A 20,648-nucleotide genomic window follows, 5' to 3' on the forward strand; every position below is an offset into this window, starting at 1 on the left:
GTGGTACATCCTATATCGGTTGAGTCTTCTGAAGCCGTACAAGGGGTGCACATAAAAATAATCCTTGAAAACAACGTACGATTTGATATTCTTTCACTCTTAAAGTATATATTTCATACCCCTAATTTACTTTTCATATACTCACAAGAACGTACCTGAATTATTTAAAACCAAAATAGAAACGCACAACTTATTTGACACCGTTGACTCCCGTGCTTGGAATTAGAGTGGTAGCGTCCAACGCGCGTTTCCGCGCGAAAAAGCGGCCCGCGCGTATTTCCCAGCTGCTAGCGTCAATTCATAAAGCCCGTTGAGCCCCTTTAGCGCGCGCTGCTTTTGGCACTGTCAGATTTTAATAACTGCTTTTATCTGTCGTTGTTGTTTTAAATCGTGTTTTTAAATAGTATTTTCTTTGATCAAACTCGAACTTGAAATGCCTACCAGGACCTCACTGTCTCTGCCAGAGGATGTCAAGGAACGGTACGGTGCTGTGTTTGTTTAAAGCAACTACTGGGTTTGATAGCTTGCTAGTTCGCGGGCTTTGCTTGCGATTGATCACGTCACAACGGTAGCTGTATGAAGTGCTGTTTGAAGATTTAAAAACGTGACGTTTTATTTTTTACTCTAGTTAGCATTTAGCCGTGATACAAATGCTGAACCTGCCTTTAGCTCTGGTTTAGTTGGAAAAACAGGAGGCGGCTGGTTGTTTTGATGCGATTTGACTTGCAGGTGTCAGCCTGACTGCATTTGGCGCCAAATAATAAACATGTGTCCGTCCGAATGAAGCCCTGCCCGCTTCCTGTCTCCCTCTACTCAATCACTGCATAAGTTATTAGACCCATTCCTACTGAATTCGGCTGCATTTCGTGTAGTTTACTCAAGGAAGCTCATCTGAAGTGGTGTTAGTAAGCAAATAAATGCAAGCTGTCTCTGCATGCGCGCGTGATTGTTTACTTGGGCAATCACATGTTAGCGTTTGTTGAGAAGAACATATTAGCTGCTGTTATTACCGTAGAGTTAGGACTAAATATTAACAATTAAAATCCGATTTATAGTGTTAAATGTGTTTCTCGTCATTTTGATCACGCATAGTGGGTGGAGAGATCTGTGGGGCAATGTTAATGAGATGTTTACCTTCATGTTCCCAGGCTTCAGGTGCTGGATGAAGGTGGTGACAGTTTGTCAGATGAGGTGAGGGGTTTTCATTGCATCTTTCGGAAGTGTATTCAAAGAATGGTTTTATCAGGAGTGTACACACACACAAATCAAAAGAATTCCCTTTGAACTAATGCTGTAAACTATATGTGGATGGAACCCATTCTTCAACAGTGTAATTAGATTTCTGTACTGATTACGCAAGTATTGGTACTCATTACTTTCCAAATACCATATCAATCTCAACCAGTTAAACAATACAAGGATAGACATGAAACAACTCAAATATAAACTATAACTGCATAAATTATTTGAGCTGACCAAAATATATAAAGGGAGGTTACATTAAAAGAGACATTTGAAAACCGTTAAATCCATTATAGATTTAAGAGTTTAGATTTTATATCTGAAGGAATTACATCAGAAGTAACTAAATTTCAGAAATGAAGAGCATATTTGGCAAAAGTTTATTTTTCTAGCTGGCTATAGAGGCAATTGTAATGTTACTTGATTTTTTTGTTGTAAAACTTGCAGTTTAGAGGAAGAGATTATCAGATCATGTGCCACTTGAACTGATGTGCTGATGTCACTATCTCTTAATTTGTCCCTTTTTTTTAAATGAAATTCTGAGTTTTAATATCAAAAGTAACAAAGCTTATTGTGATTTAATTTTTTTTTTATCCCAGTCCTACTTAAGTTAAAGAAACGCCGCAAACTCCACTGAACATTTATGTAGCCTGACAGCACTCTTTATTTCTTCATTGTCCAGGAGTGTGTAAAGGAAAAGCTCAGGTTACTGCAGGAGTTCCTGCTCGCTGATACTCAGTGCCAGCTCAAAATCCTTGAGGACAAGTTAAAGCGCTCTGAGCTTTCCACTGTGAGTTTGCTCTGCCCTTTCAACTCTCATCTAGAGAAGTTAGTTATGAGCACTTGAGCTCTAACTCGTGTCTTTCTGTTTAGGAGGTTTACACATCGGAGGTGAAGGCCATACTGAAGAAAGCTTTGGGAGTTGTCAGGGTGGATGATGGAGTGGAGCAGAATGGACATTCAAACGGCTTCTCTGAAAACGGATCTCACAAAGACGATGGCGAGCAGGAAGGAGCCATGGATACTCGGGAGGAAGGAGATGAAATAAAGTCTCCCAGCGCCCCAAAGGGAAGGGGTGGCCGTCGCAGTAAAGCAGACTCTGAGACCAAAAGTGAGTTGCATGGCTTTATAGTTTTTAGAACTGTATCTCTATATTGTGTGCTGGATTTTGAATGTTTAGTGTTTTTATTAATGACACTCTTTCCCCACACAGAATCTCCAGCCAGTAGCAGGGTTACACGCAACTCCGGGAAGCAGCCAACTATCCTGTCAATGTTCTCTAGAGTGTAAGTTGAAATTTAATATCCAATTGGTGTTAGGGGTGGGAGACATTGACAAATGAATATCTCTCTTTTTTTTTTTTTTGATATTCAGATGATATTTTTTGCAATCCTTCAAAGAAATGTGTGCAAACTGGCAAAGAAGGTCCAGTTGGTCTTTTGACTTGCTGCATTTGACCTATTATTGTATAGAATTACTAGTACATAAAGATGAGACGTTATTGATTTAAAGACTCCTAAACTTTTTAAAATATTATTCAATAGTCTTTGTTATTTTACATTATAAAATGGGGGTTTAACGGTTGGCAAAATTCACGGTTTGGTTTGATACGATACAGTGGTGTCACGGTTCGGTACGTTTTCGATACAGCAAAAATAAAGAAATGCCCCAGAAATTTCCTATTTATTAAAAGAAAAAATATTTTTAAATAAGTGTTTTCCTACATCTTGAAACTTTTAGTTTTATAAATGGGGGTAATCTTTGAAGGATGAAAAAATAATGTTTTGGGCATCACATTGAAAAATTACATTTAAATAACATAACATTTGAGTTTTGAAGTGCTGGAAAAAGATGTGACGTACTTGAAAGCATTTTAATATTTCTGCCAAACTTCCATGGTTACAAGTTAGTGTTACTACATTAAATCCATGGTGAATGATCTGTGGACGTAAAACCTATAGCTAGTTCATTCATGGAACAATGTTTCTCCTGGTTTCCACGTCAGCGCTGTTTGATCAGTTAATAACGGAGAATTGTAACGCTTCTCACTAGATCTCGCAGGGATGTTATTACTTAAGTGGCGAATTAATCAAGATTGGCTTGTACTGTACTGGCATTCGTCCGAACTGATAAACGGTCTGACGCACAAAATGAGTTTCGTTCCGCCTTCATTACATTTGCCATTTGATGTTTCGCAAGGTCGTGGTGTTCGCGCCAGCGCTGATTTTGGTCGGCAGGAATGGTTCGGTTTGTAATGCGTACCGAACCGATCTCTTGGGAAAATGTATTCCATCTTTTGGACTCATTATACAACGCAATTTTCTAATGATGCAATCACGAAGCTCCCCACTTGAGGACGCCACAGACATTTAAGAAACTTATTTGCCTTTTCTAGCAGCTATTTTATTAATCGTATATCTGCTTTACCCTTTACGATTTTGGATTGTTGCTTCAACCTAAGAAACGTCATAACACGCGTAAGAACTGTGTAGTTGTATATTGCAAATGATCTCGTGCAATTGAGGAACGATCTGATTTTGTACGTAAAATAAGTGTCAAACAAACCCCTACAGTATTAAAATCGCTACATATAATTGTTTAGAAGGTTATAGTGTGCGTTGTTTGTTTTCTCTTTAACTTCCTTCAGCTCTTCATGTTTGGGGCGTAGGATTGTACAAATGAAATATTCGATCCCAATTTTGCATATCATCCAGACGCATTATGTCTAAATGATATCGCCCACCTCTAATTGGTGTCCTTTTGTGCAAGTCTGATTTTAATTTGGGGCTTGTGAAATGCATTGTGCTTGAACAGTTGAAATAAAAAAATGTGTTTGTCACTTTCGTCTTTAAATGAAAGGTGTTGTACCCTTCTCCAATAGCCCAAAACGCAAGTCTGATGAGTTGAATGGAGAAGCAGCAAACGGTGATGCAGAAGTTAAGCCTGAGGAAGATATTACAGAGGAGGTAAAATAGTTTTGCAAGTTAATGCCATTTTATTAAGTCCATGAAAGTAATATTTTAACAATCATTTAAATTTTCCCTTCAAGGTCCACGAAGAGAAACGCATTAAAACGGAAGCTGAGAAGTGAGTTCCCTGTTGATGTCATTTAATAAAACTGTTGTTCTCCATAGTTAATGCACATGTGTTTAATTCTTATCCTCTATCAGGCCTGACACTGAGAACGCCACTAATGGCAACATCAAACCTGTGTCCACAGCCAAGGTGATTCACTTTCTTTCCGCTTTTGTGCTGCTACTAGATTTAATGCACCAAATTAATCCCATTAATTTGCATTTTAGTCTCCTCCGCCGAAATGTCCCGACTGCAAGCAATTTCTGGATGATACCGACCTCAAGTTCTTCCAGGGAGATCCTGATAATGCTGTGAGCTTTTTTTTTTTTTACTTGGAGCTGTTTAGATGCCATGACAACTGCAGGATCACTTTTAATTGGATGTTAAAAAAATAAGTAATGTTTCACATCTAGATCTCAAATTTAAAGTTGATATTTTAATGTCTTTGCCACACTTTAAAATTGTGTATATTGTAGTTGGATGAACCAGAGATGTTGACCGATGAGCGTCTTTCCCTCTTTGATGCAAATGAGGATGGTTTTGAAAGCTATGAAGATCTGCCACAGCACAAGATTACTAACTTCAGGTGATGAAGAGGGATGCATCAATCTGAACGTTATTCATATTTATTTCCCCAATGATTTGACTGATGTGGTAATCCTCATTCACAGTGTGTATGACAAGCATGGGCACCTGTGTCCGTTTGACTCTGGCCTCATTGAGAAAAACGTGGAACTGTACTTCAGTTGTGCTGTGAAGCCAATCTATGATGACAACCCATGCATGGATGGTATGTCCCAAGTTTGTTTACTAGTGCTGCCACCTAATAGTCGACTAAATGTTTGTTAATGAGAAGGCTTAGTCAACCCAAGATTTTAGTCAGTCTCTGATAAAACTCCACAAAGTGTTGGAATCACCCAATCCGTGAGGGACAGATTGTTAATGTCAGGTACTTGTGGTAATTGGTGTTGGTCAGGAAATCCAAACATTCACCTCTATCCATCACCCTTTGATAGCTTATTTGAAACGTGTAAGTAACTTGGCCATTCGCTCTAACGTTAACCATCTTAAATGTGCGCTATTATTAGGCACTTATCCAAGTGTTTGTGTGGAAGCTGAAGTATTAGCACTCTTACTACATGAAATGGAGGTGCCGGCACGATCACTAGCATTTTTTTTTTTTTCCTGACAAGTGGAAACAACTTAAAATACTGCAATTTTGGTCCTACAGATAGTTAATGCATCCTTCAAAATATAAGTTTATTTGTGTAAACTCTCAATAACAAGAGAATGTTTGCTTTTGTAAAATAAAAAAACCAACAGGGTGTGCTTTCTGCTGTCTCGGTCTGTGACATGGAGAGAATCACAAAACTAAACTGAAACTCGTCATGTACTTTCCTTACAGGGTTAGCGTACTGCGCGTGAAGCAAAGTTCTTCATCAGAAGAGTATGCGCAACGCCAGAGGTCGCACATGTGCTTTGTTGTTGTTGTAACTGGTTTATCCACAAGCTGGCAACCGTGCCCTGGGGCGTCTAATCGCAAGGTAGTCGAAGAAAACTGCATAAACAGAACAGACCAGAATGCGTGCAAGCTGCAGCGACAATGGAGGAATATATGGATGAGAAGTTGTGCAAAGAGGTTAAAAGTACCCTCATTTGTACAACTTGAGCATGAACGAATACGAAGATATTTATATGGGTTGTATCGGCTAAAAATTACTCAACTGCATGCGTCGAACACCAGTGTACACGCAAAAAAGGATACTTTGCAAGGCTGTGCATTCGACTGAAAAACTATGTGTACTTGCTGCTTTAAGTGTGTGGTTGAGTGTGGAATAGGCTAAATTACAAATATATTAAAGATTATGGTTTAGTATTAGTAAATGAAGATGTGGGCAGCCCTATTCTTTACAATAAAGACATTAAATCCTAAAATCAGCTAAATAAAATTGATCAGTGTAGATTGAAAAATTGATTCCAATTGTTCTCTTCAGGTGGGGTTCCTGCCAAGAAGCTTGGTCCTGTCAATGCTTGGTGGATCACTGGTTTTGATGGTGGAGAGAAAGCTTTAATTGGCTTCACAACTGGTAAATGTTTCATAAAGTAACTTCTTCACATTTCCCCATGCAAATTTAGATCCAACAGTGTATTTATTTATATATTTTCCTCCACAGCCTTTGCTGACTACATCCTAATGGACCCCAGCGAGGAGTACTCTCTCATTTTTGCTCTGATGCAGGAGAAGATCTACATGAGCAAGATTGTGGTTGAATTTCTCCAGAAGAACCAGGACGCCACATATGAGGATCTGCTTAACAAAATTGAGGTAAGCTGATTGAAATGTTGAAGCACAGTACATGTCTCTTGTCCCACAGAAGCAGTGTTGATGTGTTCATCCATGTCTTTTAGACTACTGTTCCGCCTGCTGGGCTCAACTTCAACCGTTTCACTGAGGACACACTGCTGCGCCATGCCCAGTTTGTGGTGGAGCAGGTGGAGAGCTATGATGAGGCTGGAGACTCAGACGAGCAGCCCATCATCGTCACTCCCTGTATGCGAGACTTGATCAAGCTGGCTGGTGTTACTTTGGGAAAGAGGTGTGTTTATAGAGTGAAGGTCTTTTGGATGTTTCAGTGTGATCATTGAGTAATGTTTGACTGATGTAATAGCCAAACTTATACCCAGAGATCAGTGTGGCAAGGTTTACACCAGGGGTCTCCAACCTTTTTTCATTTGAGAGCTACTTTTTAAAAAATATAGTGGCCGAGAGCTACTCATGTAGGCTAATACAATACTTAAATCTCTTAAATAATGTCTCATAACTCTCATATTAACAACTATCTAAACTGTTTTAGATATAAGAGTTTTTGTAGGCCTATATATTTCACCCTTAAATGTCAGAGAAAAGAACCGAATCAGAGAATAATTTTTTAAAAGAGAATTGTACTTTGCATATTATATTATAAAAACACATAATTATAGTTGATTTTATAGTGCATCTTAACTAGAGATGAAATGGCCTGAAAATTTCATGATTATAGTGACCAAAATGATCAGTTATCACAGAATCCTGTTCAAAAAGTACTAATACTACACAATAAAATCCATTCACCAAGGTTTATGTCGAAAACCAGCAAATAACAAATATAATTAGAATTCATTTGCACTTTTTGTTTACATAAACAAAATAACATTAAAAATAATGGTCAGATTTTAAAGGAGTGTCTTGCGACATGTTATCTACTAACATGTAGCCTACAAGTTCAAATAAAGTTTTGACAAAAAAAGATTTATAAAAAGCTCGCATATTTCAGCCTTTAAATCATTTTTATAAAAAGAATGAGTCAAAAAAGATAAATTACTGACGTTCACAATGCACATTAGCTTATCTTTCATTATTAATAGTAAAATTCGGTCCGATTTTCCCGTGGCGTCTGTCATTGCTATGTCATTGTGGAGAGCGCAGTGCATGGTTGCAAAGAAGTTTTAGTAGCTAATGGATTTTTCATCTTAATGCGCATGGAAAAAATGAGTGCGTCGCTTCAATTGTGAGCTTCCTACATTTGAAATAACGAACTTGAGCGCGCAAAAGATGCGATATGTGAACGCCCCTTGGTGAGCTACCTCCAATCAGGCCACGAGCTACTGGTAGCTCGCGAGCGACCTGTTGGAGACCCCTGGTTTACACCATTTAAACCTATTAAATTAGCCTGAAACTTGATGCTCTTAGATAATGAGCTGATATTCCATCCTGAAAGAGGTGGTTGTGATTCTTAATATCTGCATATTAAGAATCACAATGCCCATCATTCACAACGTTGCAAAGGGCCTGCCTATTGTATTTTATTGTCTATGTTTTCACAATATTTTAGCAAATTTGTCCAAGCACTGGATCCTGTTTGTTACTCTAATAGGTGCTAGGGGGTGCAAAGGTTTCTTAATTGTCAGGCAGAGATTGAAAACCTTAATTGGCTTTAGATGCACAAACTATGAAGTACTTCTAGTGTCTTAATGGAGTCAATTTAACGATGTTTGCTTTCAGTGACTATGTACTTAAGTTTTAACTTGACGTTTTGGCTGAACTTTGAAGCTATGGTAGGCTCTGAACAGTCAGTGTTTTGTTGGGATTCACTAGTGCTTGTTCCATGATCTCCTGTTTCTAATGATCCTCTAACCTTCCCTAACGCAGCAGGCAGCTGTACTGGTATGTAAAACCTGAGTGTTGCTTGGGTTTTTATCCATTTTCCCATACGCTCAACTTCAATAGTCTGTGTTGGTGGCAAGCTACTTCACTAGCTGAAAGCGGTGGGTGATAGGCTTGGGCGGTATCCAAATTTTGATACCGTCAGACCTCCTCCCTATTTTACCGGGGTATACGGTATTACAGTGACTAATTAAAAATTATGACAAAGCTCAGACAGTGTCACCAAACTGTTGGCTTGTGCCTACACCGTTCAGAAACTGAATACCAGATCGGGCAAAAAAAAATCAAGGCCAACCCGTGCACGTTGTGTCTGATCCCGGCTGACGGCATTAAATGTAATTATGAGCCGGAGCCCTATTTAGACTCGACTATTTTTAATACGTGGGCCGTTATAATATGGTGGCGCCAAATAATTTAACCCAGGTGCTGAGGGGGTGGTAGATATAAATACGATTTATAAATGAGCAAAAATGGGACACTTAATAATATTTAATTATGACAATTAAAGTATTCATTTTATTAATTAATTTAAATTAACAAGCAAGAAGTGCATTTGTAAATCCGGTGACACGCGTCCATTGATTTTTATTAATACAACTTTTCTGTCAGTGCTGGAAAGATTAAGTTGACGATCACCAACTCCTAGTGAACGTGCATATATAGAGAAATGCAAATCATGGATTACATAATCAGAAGGTATAGGCTATCCTTTTCGTTTTGAATTGTTTCGTTTAAAGAAATTGACGATTGATATCTCCGTAGTGAACGCGCCTATAGAGAGAAATACACATCATGGATTAATCAGAGAGTAGGCTGCCTATATTTCTTTTCCTTTTGAATTGTTTCGTTTAGAGAAATTGACGAATCTCCATACTGAACGATAGAGAGAAATGCACATCATGGATTACATAATCAGAGAGTAGGCTAGCCGATTTCTTTTCGTTTTGAATAGTTTCGTTTAATGAATTTGATGATCGCCATTTCCGTATGAACGCGCATAGAGAGAAATGCACATCATGGATTAAATAATCAGCGAGTGGCCTATTTCTTTTCGTTTTGAATTGTTTCTTTTAATGTAATTTCAAGCTTTATTTAGATATAGGCCTATCTGTCATGTCTGTGAGACATACACTGAGTTTCGGTTAATTTATAATGAGATTTCAATGCATTTATAATGACATTTCAATGCAAGTGACCGCGGTGCGCCAGCGCACGATCATGTCATGATTTTGTCTGCTATATTTGATTCTTATTTATTAAATCCAAGCAATTGTTTGGTAAAAAAATTATTAAAATTAAGATACAATTTATACAAAACGAAATTCACTTTAAAGAAAGGCCTTTTACAAAATCAAACTTAATTAAGTGGTCAATGTCTGACTCCCGATGCATCCCATCCTACTCGTGCTGTTCAGTTTTCATTATCAACGTAAAAAAAAAAATTACATTATAATATTTTAACAAATATAAACTAATGCCTTTGCTATTTTAAGACCCCGCGGTATACGATATTACCGTAATACCGCCCAACCCTAGTGGGTGACGAGAACAAGAGTATTTATAGCTCTTTCCACCCCAACTAGCATGGCTCTGCATAACAGATGTTATTTTGTGCTCCCATTGTTTGAGTTAACAAGTTTCCCATTTGGAGAAACTATGCCTCTGAAGGAACTGAATGTCCTTGTTCTGTAAAAAACAAAACAAAAAAACGAGATCTTACAAATGTATCATTTCAAAGTCTATTTTAATCACCAGTCTTGACAAACTGTTAATCCATCCTGTATATTGTGACGTCCATACATATTACTGGCATGGCTCTATTTTCGCTTGGCTGTTTGTGGCTTCTGTAAAAAAAAAAAATTGAATGTGTATTTGTTTCTTATTGCATTCTGGTTTCCCCCCTTTAGGAGAGCAGCCAGAAGACAAGCCATTCGTCATCCCACCAAGATTGAGAAGGACAACAAGGGCCCGACTAAAGCTACCACCACTAAACTGGTCTACCTAATCTTTGACACCTTTTTCTCTGATCAGATTGACCAGAACAATAAGGATGGGGGAGTGAAGAGACATCGATGTGGTGTCTGTGAGGTAGGTTCTCCAGATATTGCCTTTATTGCAACCGAATTAAGTCTGCAAATGTCCACGTGGCAAGACTGGTATAATTCCGTTATTATCTTTCAGGTGTGTCAGGCACCAGATTGTGGCAAGTGTTCAGCCTGTAAGGATATGATCAAGTTTGGCGGCAGTGGCAGAAGTAAACAGGCCTGTCAGAAGAGGAGGTATGCTTTTGCTGGGCAGTCTTCATACTTCTGTAATTCTGCTTGGCAGAAATATAATATTGTTTCCATTTGATGTGAAATGTCAAAGCTAGTTTTGAATTCTGTCTTTTACATGACTAGTGCTTATGATCTTGCCTTGGTCTCTCCTGCTGTCTTTGAGCCATTGAACAAACAGATTTTCACATCTAGAAAGATTAGCAGTGTCTTTTGTTCCAGATCTGTTCAGTGCTGATTGACTAAAGCAAGAGTCTGCTCTTTATTAGCATGTCGTACTGAGAGTGAATAGGATAACCTTTTTAGGAGGCTCTTTATTTCCTTCCAGTTTATCCAGCTATTTGACCTTGGTTTTGTTTGCCAGGTTAAAGTGAAATGGGTGTTTTTTTTTTCCAGATGTCCGAACCTGGCAGTGAAAGAAGCGGAGGATGATGAGAATATGGAAGAGGAGGATGTGTTGCCGGTTCTTAAAGAGAGAAAGAAAATGTCTCAAGCCAAGAAAAAGAAACAGACAAAGAATAAGATCAGCTGGGTGGGAGAGCCCATCAAGGTATGTGGTTTCACTTGCATTGAGAACCTGGATGTCCACTTCTAGGACTCAAAAGTATTGATCTTGTCCTTTCAGACTGAGGGAAAGAAGGAATACTACATGAAAGTGCGTGTTGAGAATGAGGTGGTTGAGGTTGGAGATTGTGTGTCTGTCAGCCCTGATGACCCATCAAACCCTCTCTACTTGGCAAGGTAACTTTATTTCTTCCTTTTTTTTAAGCACACTTGGGTTTTTGCAAGGTTAAACCAAACAGACCTTCATCTGCAACATTTTTGTCTTGAATCGATAAGCCATTGGTTTCCTTTTGTTTGTAGGATTACAGCATTGTGGGATGACGGTGAGAAGATGTTTCATGCTCACTGGTTCTGCCGTGGCACTGATTCTGTGCTAGGAGAGTCATCAGACCCTCTTGAGCTCTTTCTTGTGGATGAGTGTGAAGACATGCAGCTGAGTTTTGTCCATGGCAAGGTCAATGTCCTCTACAAGGCTCCATCTGAGAACTGGTTCATGGAGGTACAGATGCCGAAGTCTGAGCTACATTTGTGTTTGCTAACGAACTGGGCAGAAGTTAATATTTGCATGCTTTTAGGGTGGCATGGATGATGAAATCAAAGTCATCGAGGATGATGGCAAAAGCTTCTTTTATCAACTCTGGTATGAAGGGGAATGTGCTCGCTTTGAGACGCCTCCCGATGTCATACCATCGGAGGACAGCAAGTATAAGTAAGTACTGCTTTTGAGCCCCTCTTTGGGCTCAGTGGTTTGTTTCTTTCTTTACATGCACTTTAATGCAAGTTTTATGGCAGGTTCTGTGCCAGCTGCACCAGGATTAAGGAACGAATGGCTCAGGATGCGCCTCATGCCTATGAGCCCCTGGAAGATGAGGAGAGTGACTCTAAAGCCTTCTATGGGTTGGCTAGGCTGAAGGGAGAGCAGTACAGAGTAGGAGACAGCGTCTATCTACCCCCCGAGGCTTTTAATTTTGTGTAGGTTTTTTTTTTTAAGCCTTAAGATGTTTTAAGTTTGAAAGGAGTTTTATTAAATGTCTTTTCTCTCTCTCAGGGTAAAGGTTGCAAGCCCAGTGAAGCGTTCTCACAGAAAGGAGGATGTTGATGAGGATCTTTACCCAGAATACTATAGGAAGTCCTCCGATTACATTAAGGGCTCAAACCTGGATGCTCCAGAGCCCTTCCGCATTGGCCGCATCAAAGAAATCTTTTGCAGCAAGCGCAGCAATGGAAAGCCAGACACATCCGAGATCAAACTGCGCCTCTATAAATTCTATAGGTGATGCATTTTCATCCTTTTGCATGTTAACCACTAGATCTGCTTTTAAATGTTGTACTTCAGGAAATGGATTTCCTTTCAGTTTCCATTAAGGTTGTACATTAAACTGAACTGTTTTTTAAATGATTTTTTCCCCCCCATGATGACCATTGCTTTCAGGCCTGAAAACACTCATAAAGGACCAAAGGGTGCCTACCACTCTGACATAAACCAGCTCTACTGGAGTGATGAAGAGGTGACCGTGAACATGGCGGATGTGCTGGGCCGCTGTCGTGTGGAGTATGCAGAGGATCTTGTGGAAAGTGTGCAGGACTATTCAAGTAGAGGATCTGATCGCTTTTATTTCCTAGAGGTAATAATGAGTTTTAAAGAGCAAATTAGTTGTATTGTGGTGGAGTCATGATGCTTATGAGTGAGTTGGCAACCTTTTTTTCAGCTGCACTGACTTCTCAATAAAGCAGATTTGAGATGGTTAGCCACTTGGTTTTTCTGTTGTTTGAAGGTTTTTGTTTTCTTTAGGCTTATAATGCCAGGACTAAGAGCTTTGAGGATCCTCCCAATCATGCCCGATCAGCCGTCCATAAGGGCAAGGGGAAAGGAAAGGGGAAAGGTAACAGTGTAAATTCCTATTCACACCAAGGACAACAAACAATAGTTATATTTCATCTGTTACATTTCTATCTCACCTAAATGTGCTCGCTCTATGTATTTGTGTTCTTAAAATTAGGTAATTTTTGCTTTGTTTGCAAAGCACAAGGAAACTTGATTTCAACCTTGAATTGAATTCACAAAATAAATGAAAACAAATTACAAGCCGAAGCACAAATAAATACAATAAAATACAAATGAGATTGGTTTTCAGGTTGGTCTAACAGTATTCAGGTACTGAATACTACAGTAATTGAATAAATTAAATGCAGATTGATTTCTTGCTGGCTTGTTCTTTGATCAGCATTAATGACTGACAGCAGCAGGTATATTAGGCTGCTGTCACAGCTAATGCATGGATCCAATATACTGATACATGTCTTAAGTGAACGTAAACAGTTGAGAAATAAAACTTCACCGACTGTCTATATCAGGGATGTCCAAACTCAGTCCTGGAGGGCCACTGTCCTGCAGAGTTTAGCTCCAACCCCAATTAAACACACCTGGACCACCAGCTAATCAAGGTCTTATAGGCTAGAAACTTCCAGGCAGGTGTGTTGAGTCTGGCTAGAGCTAAACTCTGCAGGACAGTGGCCCTCCTGGACTGAGTTTGGACACCCCTGGTCTATGAATACTTGCCAAGATGTTAAATTTGTTTCTGACAGTTGAAGCACAATAAGCTGCAAAAAAGCTCTGTTTGGTTTTAGTCGACTGTTTGAGAGGCAGCTTTGTGTGCATCTCAGAGCATGCAAGTACTCTTGAATGTTTTAATGGGCAAGTCATGCATTTAGTAACGGTGCAACAATAGGCCGATTGGGCAAGTGACAATTCTGTCCCGAAACGCGAGTAAAGTCATCAGCAGCTTGTTTGTACATACATGTGATTTGAAGCCACGTGTGTTTTGAAGGTGATTCAGCTCTACCACATCTCTCTTGCTGTTTGTGAAATTCTCACAGAATTATCTAATTATTGATTTTATCTTGTAATCTGTGTGGATTAATTTGCTCATTCAGACAACAAGCTAATGTTATAAATGTTTTTGGGAATTTCCCTCCTTATAAAAGCATAACCTGCGGGAAGTAGTAAAATTATGTGCAATCCTGTGCTGAAATTCAAGCCATGAATATATATATATATTTTTTTTTTCCAGCTAATGAACTATTACAGACCGCCAATCTCTTCATCCTGCTCATAAGAGTCTGAGCATTAAGTGACAGGACATAACTGCAGCACAAGCTTATAAACGTTATTGTGTGTGGGTGTGGACACTAATATGGTTTATTACAGCTGTCGTTTTTGGTGAGAATGGGCCTTAAATTTGGGATGACAATTCATGGAATCCTTGGCCAATGAAACTGGATAACTAGAACAAATTCCATCATTGATGCAATTTTGTTTAAAAATTGCGCGTCTCTCTCGCGCGCTGACACCCTCATGAGGCGCCATCTTGGGCTTAAATCAAACTTCATTCATGCACACATATATGAGAAAATTTGTTATTGTGACAGGCCTAATTACAGCCAAATAATTTGTGCATTGTGATTGTTTGCAGGGAAAGGGAAAGGTAAAGCAGCCTCACAGGAATCACCAGATCAGGAGCCGCAAGAGCCGACGGTCCCCAAACTGCGCACACTGGATGTGTTCTGTGGCTGTGGTGGTCTGTCTGAGGGTTTCCATCAAGCAGGTTGGGCTTCTATTCAAAACCTCTTTATGAGACGTTGTATTATATGTATCTTATATTCAGGGCTTTACATTAATGCTTATCGGGCACAATTGGGTTATCCTTTTTAAGGGGCAAGTGAAAGTTTTACTTGCATGGCCAGACAAGTAGCCTGATTAATAATTAAAAAATCACCAGAAGGAGAGTGATCCTGACTTTATACATTCACGATCAATCTCTACTCACAATAAATGTAGTAATTTACTCGCGTAAGGACCGCGCAGCCTCGACGAGAATTCAAAACATGAGCGTCGCACAGAGCACACAAGAAACTGTTTACATTCTGTGGTAATTCAAAATGTGGACTTTTTGTATATAACGTATGATACAGTAAAGCAACACACAACCAAGAGTGCTGTTTTTCTGAATAGCATCACGACTGAAAATGACTTATTTCATACATCTGTTCAATAATCAAGTAGTTATTAATATCATAATTGTTATGAGTAGTCAATATTGACTGTTTGGAACTAATTTTGCTTCTGAAATAAAACCAAGATCAGGGCAGAATCATAGAGCGTCTCTTTGCAAGCTGAATCATTCTAAGATTTAATGACCCATTTATAAACCACTGCCTCATACTTGAGAATTTGCCTGTTGAATGAATCACTCTGATTAAGATGGTCAATTGCCACCAATTGCCGTTCAGTTTCATGTTAACTATCTTTTTAAAAAATATCTAATAGCATAATGCATTTGTAATTTTAAGTGTAAATGATTTGATAACAGCCCTAATAGTCTTTATTCCAGTTGAACTTATTGATCAAACTTAAAGCAAAAGCATATTTAATTAGATTAAGCGGATTAGAAAAGCACTTTATAAAGGTAAAAAAAATTGCCCTTCGGGTAAATTGCACGTATGCACTGCAGATTTAAATGCATAAGCAGGGCATGACATTCTATCAGCTTTAACATTTCTTTTCCCAAACACCAGGAATCTCAGAGACTAATTGGGCCATAGAGATGTGGGATCCTGCAGCCCAGGCCTTCAGGTTGAACAATCCTGGCACCACAGTTTTCACCGAGGACTGTAATGTCCTTTTGAAGCTGGTGATGTCTGGAGAGAAGACCAACTCTCTTGGACAGAAGCTGCCTCAGAAGGGTGACGTGGAGATGCTCTGTGGTGGGCCGCCCTGCCAAGGGTTCAGTGGAATGAACCGCTTCAACTCGCGCACATACTCGAAGTTCAAGAACTCTCTGGTTGTCTCTTATCTGAGGTCAGCACAATGAGTCATAATGTAAAATGAGGCTTTGCATATTTGGAAATGCTGGATATTCACCATTTGTGCGCCTTATTATTTCCTTGCAGTTACTGTGACTATTACAGACCAAAGTTCTTCCTGCTGGAGAATGTGAGGAACTTTGTGTCATTCAAGCGCTCCATGGTCCTGAAACTCACGCTGCGCTGTCTGGTTCGCATGGGATACCAGTGCACCTTTGGTGTGCTACAGGCAAGTTGTATCAAAAAATAAATGTTAATCTATTATAAAAGTGCTAATTTGATGTCAACATGGTAGCCCACTTTTCCCCCTCATCTGATATTTTAGGCTGAATTTTTATTTTTTTTTTAATTCTAAATGATTACTGAGTGCACATGTGATTTTATTATGCTTCATTAATGTCTTATCTTCCGCAGGCTGGGCAGTATGGGGTGGCCCAAACCCGACGCAGGGCGATCATCCTGGCTGCAGCCCCGGGTGAAAAGCTGCCCCGTTACCCTGAACCCCTGCATGTGTTTGCCCCACGAGCGTGTTCTCTTAGTGTGGCGGTTGACGAAAAGAAATACGTCAGCAATGTGACTCGGTACGCATTTGTGAACAGTAATGCTGGAGCCACTTCAGTAAATTCTGCAGTTTTCTACACTAATCTTACACTCATTTCTTCTCCAGTGGAAATGGGGGCATTTATCGCACCATCACAGTGCGGGACACCATGTCTGACCTCCCTGAGATCCGTAACGGAGCCGCCGCTCTGGAGATCTCCTACAATGGTGAGCCGCAGTCCTGGTTCCAGAGACACATTCGTGGCTCTCAGTACCAGCCCATCCTCCGGGACCACATCTGTAAGGTCAGTCCCTCTCCAGTGCTGTCGGCATTGACTTGGTGTCTTTTGACACTTGGAAATTGTCAAATGAGACTGCTTTGGGTTAAATGTTACTTTGAATTAAATGTTACTTTTTGCTTTTCACTCATGCAATACAATTAACTTGGACTAAAATTGCAGCTGTAGAGAAATTTCCTGTCAGACATACAGGAAGTTAAGGGTTAGATACCAGAAGCGCTCACTTAAGTCTTCTCAATATGTGCTAAATTAGGTTTAGCAAGAGAGAAGGCACCATAGTTCAAACCACAAGCTGAGCAGGGTTAATTATTGATTTTGTGGTGTTGTAGGACATGAGCGCCCTGGTCGCGGCCCGTATGCGCCACATTCCTTTGGCTCCTGGTTCTGACTGGAGGGATCTGCCTAATATTGAGGTGCGGCTGCGGGACGGCACCAGCACAAAAAAGCTTCGCTACAGCCACTCCGACAAAAAGAATGGCCGCAGTGGCACCGGTGCTTTAAGAGGAGTGTGTTCCTGTGCTGAGGGTGTGTAATTCAATCAGTTGGAGCTTTTGTTTTTCTTTCAATTAATCAAAATCCTGACTTGCCAGTTACTGTCTCATTGCACTAGGAAAACCATGTGACCCTGCAGACAGGCAGTTCAACACATTGGTTCCCTGGTGTCTGCCACACACGGGTAATCGACACAATCACTGGGCTGGTCTGTACGGCCGTCTGGAATGGGACGGTTTCTTCAGCACTACGGTGACCAATCCTGAGCCTATGGGAAAGCAGGTATTGCCTTCATAGGCCATATGCTAAACAGTCTTGACATGAAGCATAAAGTTTTTTTTTTTATATATATAGTAAATAAACATGAACTGATCTTTCTGACCCTACACTTTTGTACTGTGGTGTGCATTTTAATAATACTTATTCGGCAAGGATTCATGCGATTGATCAAAAGTGACAATGTTGGAGAATTGGATTTTTTTTTAAAGTGGTGTTTTTCAATTTAAAGAGTCCCCAAAAAAACACCACAACCATTTTCAACATTGATAAATGTTTCTTATTAGATCATTAGAATAATTTCTGAAGGATCATGTGACACTGAATACTGGAGTAATGATGCAGAAAATTTAGCCTATCCATCACAAAATAAATTATCGCAAAGAAAACATTATTGGAAATATTTCACAATATTACGGTTCTGTGGTCTTCTCACCATGGTTGCATTGAATTGAACGGCTACAAACATCAGTTTACAGCAGTTTGAGTTCACAAGCTGACTTTCCCTGTTAAATACTAAGTTATGGCAGTAATGTTAATGGTGTCATTTTCCCCAGGGACGCGTCCTGCACCCTGAGCAGCACCGTGTGGTCAGTGTCAGGGAATGTGCACGCTCCCAGGGCTTCCCAGACACCTATCGCTTCTTTGGCAACGTCCTAGACAAACACAGACAGGTATGATGCTTCAGCTAAAGCCTTTCACTTCTCATCTTGTGAAGTGTCAATTAAAAGTAATGCTTATCTGTCCTTGTATATCTCAGGTTGGTAATGCTGTGCCTCCACCCCTCTCCAAAGCCATTGGCCTGGAGATCAAGAGATGTGTGCAGCAGAGAATAAAGGAGAATGCTACAGGTGTCTTTTTTTTTTGTGTGTGTTTTTTTTTCAGGTACTTCTCACTATAACAAATTTTAATCTCTTGTTTAACGTTTTCTCTCTCTCAGAGCCTGTAAAAAAGGAGAAGATGGAGGTTTGAAACTAAAGCCATCTCATTAAACAGCAGGCCATTTGCATTGTGTTTGGGAGTGTGTGATGCATCAGCCCATTAAACTCATTCCATATATTCATAAGCTGGTCTGGAACCTGGCCTCTTCAGTGGCATTTCTATGGACCGTCTGTGCAGTGCCGTTATGTGGCGTTTTATCAATTTCTAAATGTGGTTTTAACCTTGTATTTGCAATTATCCACTCTGAGACAGTGGCATAAATTCTATGTAGTTTTTTTATATGTTGTAATATTTCAAATAAAGCTCTTATTCAATGGTTTCTTTGTCAAATGTTTTTTATTTTTTCTGAAATCTAATAAATGGGGTATGTCTAATTCATTTAAAAAAAATAATCAGGCTTTAATTTTGTGAGTTAGGATTTTTGGAATTGAAAAGACATTTCCTAGTTCAGTTGTCAAAATACCATTGAAATCTCACTTATCTATACATTTTAAAACTGGGATAATACATTTTTGTAACAATTATGTTTTGTGTGGAGGGGTGGATTTACGTTCCCTCTTGTATTAATGAATTGAAAAATCGTAGTTTCCTTAAATACCAGAATATATACACTTTATGTTAGAGGCAATATCTGCATTTGCTCTCTGAGGGTCTGACAAAGGAATGCAGAAATTAAGTGTTTACTCCGTTAGCCCAGCTTCCAGAAAATTAATGTTTAACCCTCTGGGGTGCTTCGATCCAAATTGACCGGACACATTTAAATATATATATTTTTTTTAATCATAGCTTCATCGGAATGGTCTGAAATTTGGTGACTTTTTTGGTACTTGGTATATGAACATACAAAAAAAAAATGGGGACAGGATTTGAATAATCTAAGTGGTTGTAAAAAAAATGGTCACACTCAGGACCTTTGGCCCAAATGGACCCGGCATAGGAAATGAATGGGAAATTGGCAAAAATGTGAAAATGCAGAGTTTTTTTGTGCGTACAATCTACAAATCAGCCACGATCCAGAAAAAAAGCACACAACAGTGAAGGGATGAATCTATAAAACATCAAGAGTGCAAAACAGACACATCCACACACACAAACACACTTTTATACAAACTAAAAAATTCAGATTTCATATGTGTTTTGCATTTTTAAAATGCTCAAGTTTGTCCACCAGATGGCATCCATCTCAATTCAACAATTGCTTTCATGAGGTCTAGGCTTGACTCTAAAATGACATACAGCTCTAGATAGTATTCATTTTATTCTGCTGTTTTTGTGATAGACACAGTTGTCTTTACATGTCTCATACAGCTAAGGTCACCAAATATTACATGTATCCACTAACACACATGCATACTTAGCAGGTGTAACAAAAAAAAAAACAATTTATAACTAGGGTGACCACCCGTCCCGCGTAGCAAATTGAGACCGTGTCACGCATAATCAATGCTTGCTCAAAAAAAAAGTCGGTCGCTCTATATCCTCGAGCCCCAGGCACCCAAACGAACATTACTTGACAGTTCAGCACGCTACTGTTGCCACACCCACGTGACCTCAGTTGAATTGCTGACTAGGTTGTTGTCAACTTTTTCATTGTTGTCATGACAGCGCAGTGACTTCTCGTTCCGTGAACCTCTGGAGTTGTGAGTTAAGAATTTTTTTTAAACTGTTCCTGTGGTGTTGAGCAACTACAATAGGTTGTTTGCAGTCACGTGACTGTGTTGACGCGCGAAATTCAGATGGAGGGCAGGAAGTGAAGAACGCAATGGACGTGATGGAGGAAAGTCCGTACTGTACTACTTTAGACGCTATTACAAGAGAAATATATAAACAAAAAATCTAAACATATGTTGGACGTGATCCATACGTTATGAAGAGGAC

The 20,648-nt window shown here is 39.4% G+C and overlaps 1 protein-coding gene across 1 annotated transcript; it reads left to right on the forward strand.

Annotated features, from left to right (window-relative positions):
* Positions 1-224: 224 nt before the first annotated feature.
* On the forward strand, positions 225-19,088 carry dnmt1 (DNA (cytosine-5-)-methyltransferase 1). Its single transcript, XM_077213435.1, has 34 exons — positions 225-480; positions 1,149-1,191; positions 1,925-2,032; positions 2,116-2,353; positions 2,456-2,528; positions 4,124-4,208; positions 4,292-4,329; positions 4,413-4,467; positions 4,545-4,628; positions 4,794-4,903; positions 4,989-5,107; positions 6,312-6,404; positions 6,492-6,643; positions 6,727-6,914; positions 10,429-10,609; positions 10,703-10,800; positions 11,191-11,344; positions 11,420-11,535; positions 11,659-11,857; positions 11,934-12,067; positions 12,151-12,330; positions 12,407-12,631; positions 12,791-12,983; positions 13,151-13,241; positions 14,832-14,963; positions 15,934-16,216; positions 16,309-16,450; positions 16,636-16,802; positions 16,889-17,066; positions 17,390-17,585; positions 17,671-17,834; positions 18,386-18,502; positions 18,589-18,679; positions 18,769-19,088. The coding sequence occupies exons 1-34, from the start codon at positions 434-436 to the stop codon at positions 18,798-18,800; spliced, it is 4,506 nt and encodes a 1,501-aa protein (XP_077069550.1). The 5' UTR covers positions 225-433; the 3' UTR covers positions 18,801-19,088.
* Positions 19,089-20,648: the final 1,560 nt, after the last annotated feature.

Source organism: Siphateles boraxobius, unplaced genomic scaffold (assembly GCF_051911475.1).
Source record: "Siphateles boraxobius isolate OS27281-9 unplaced genomic scaffold, OSU_SipBor_1 66, whole genome shotgun sequence".
NCBI classification, from domain to species: Eukaryota; Metazoa; Chordata; class Actinopteri; order Cypriniformes; family Leuciscidae; genus Siphateles; species Siphateles boraxobius.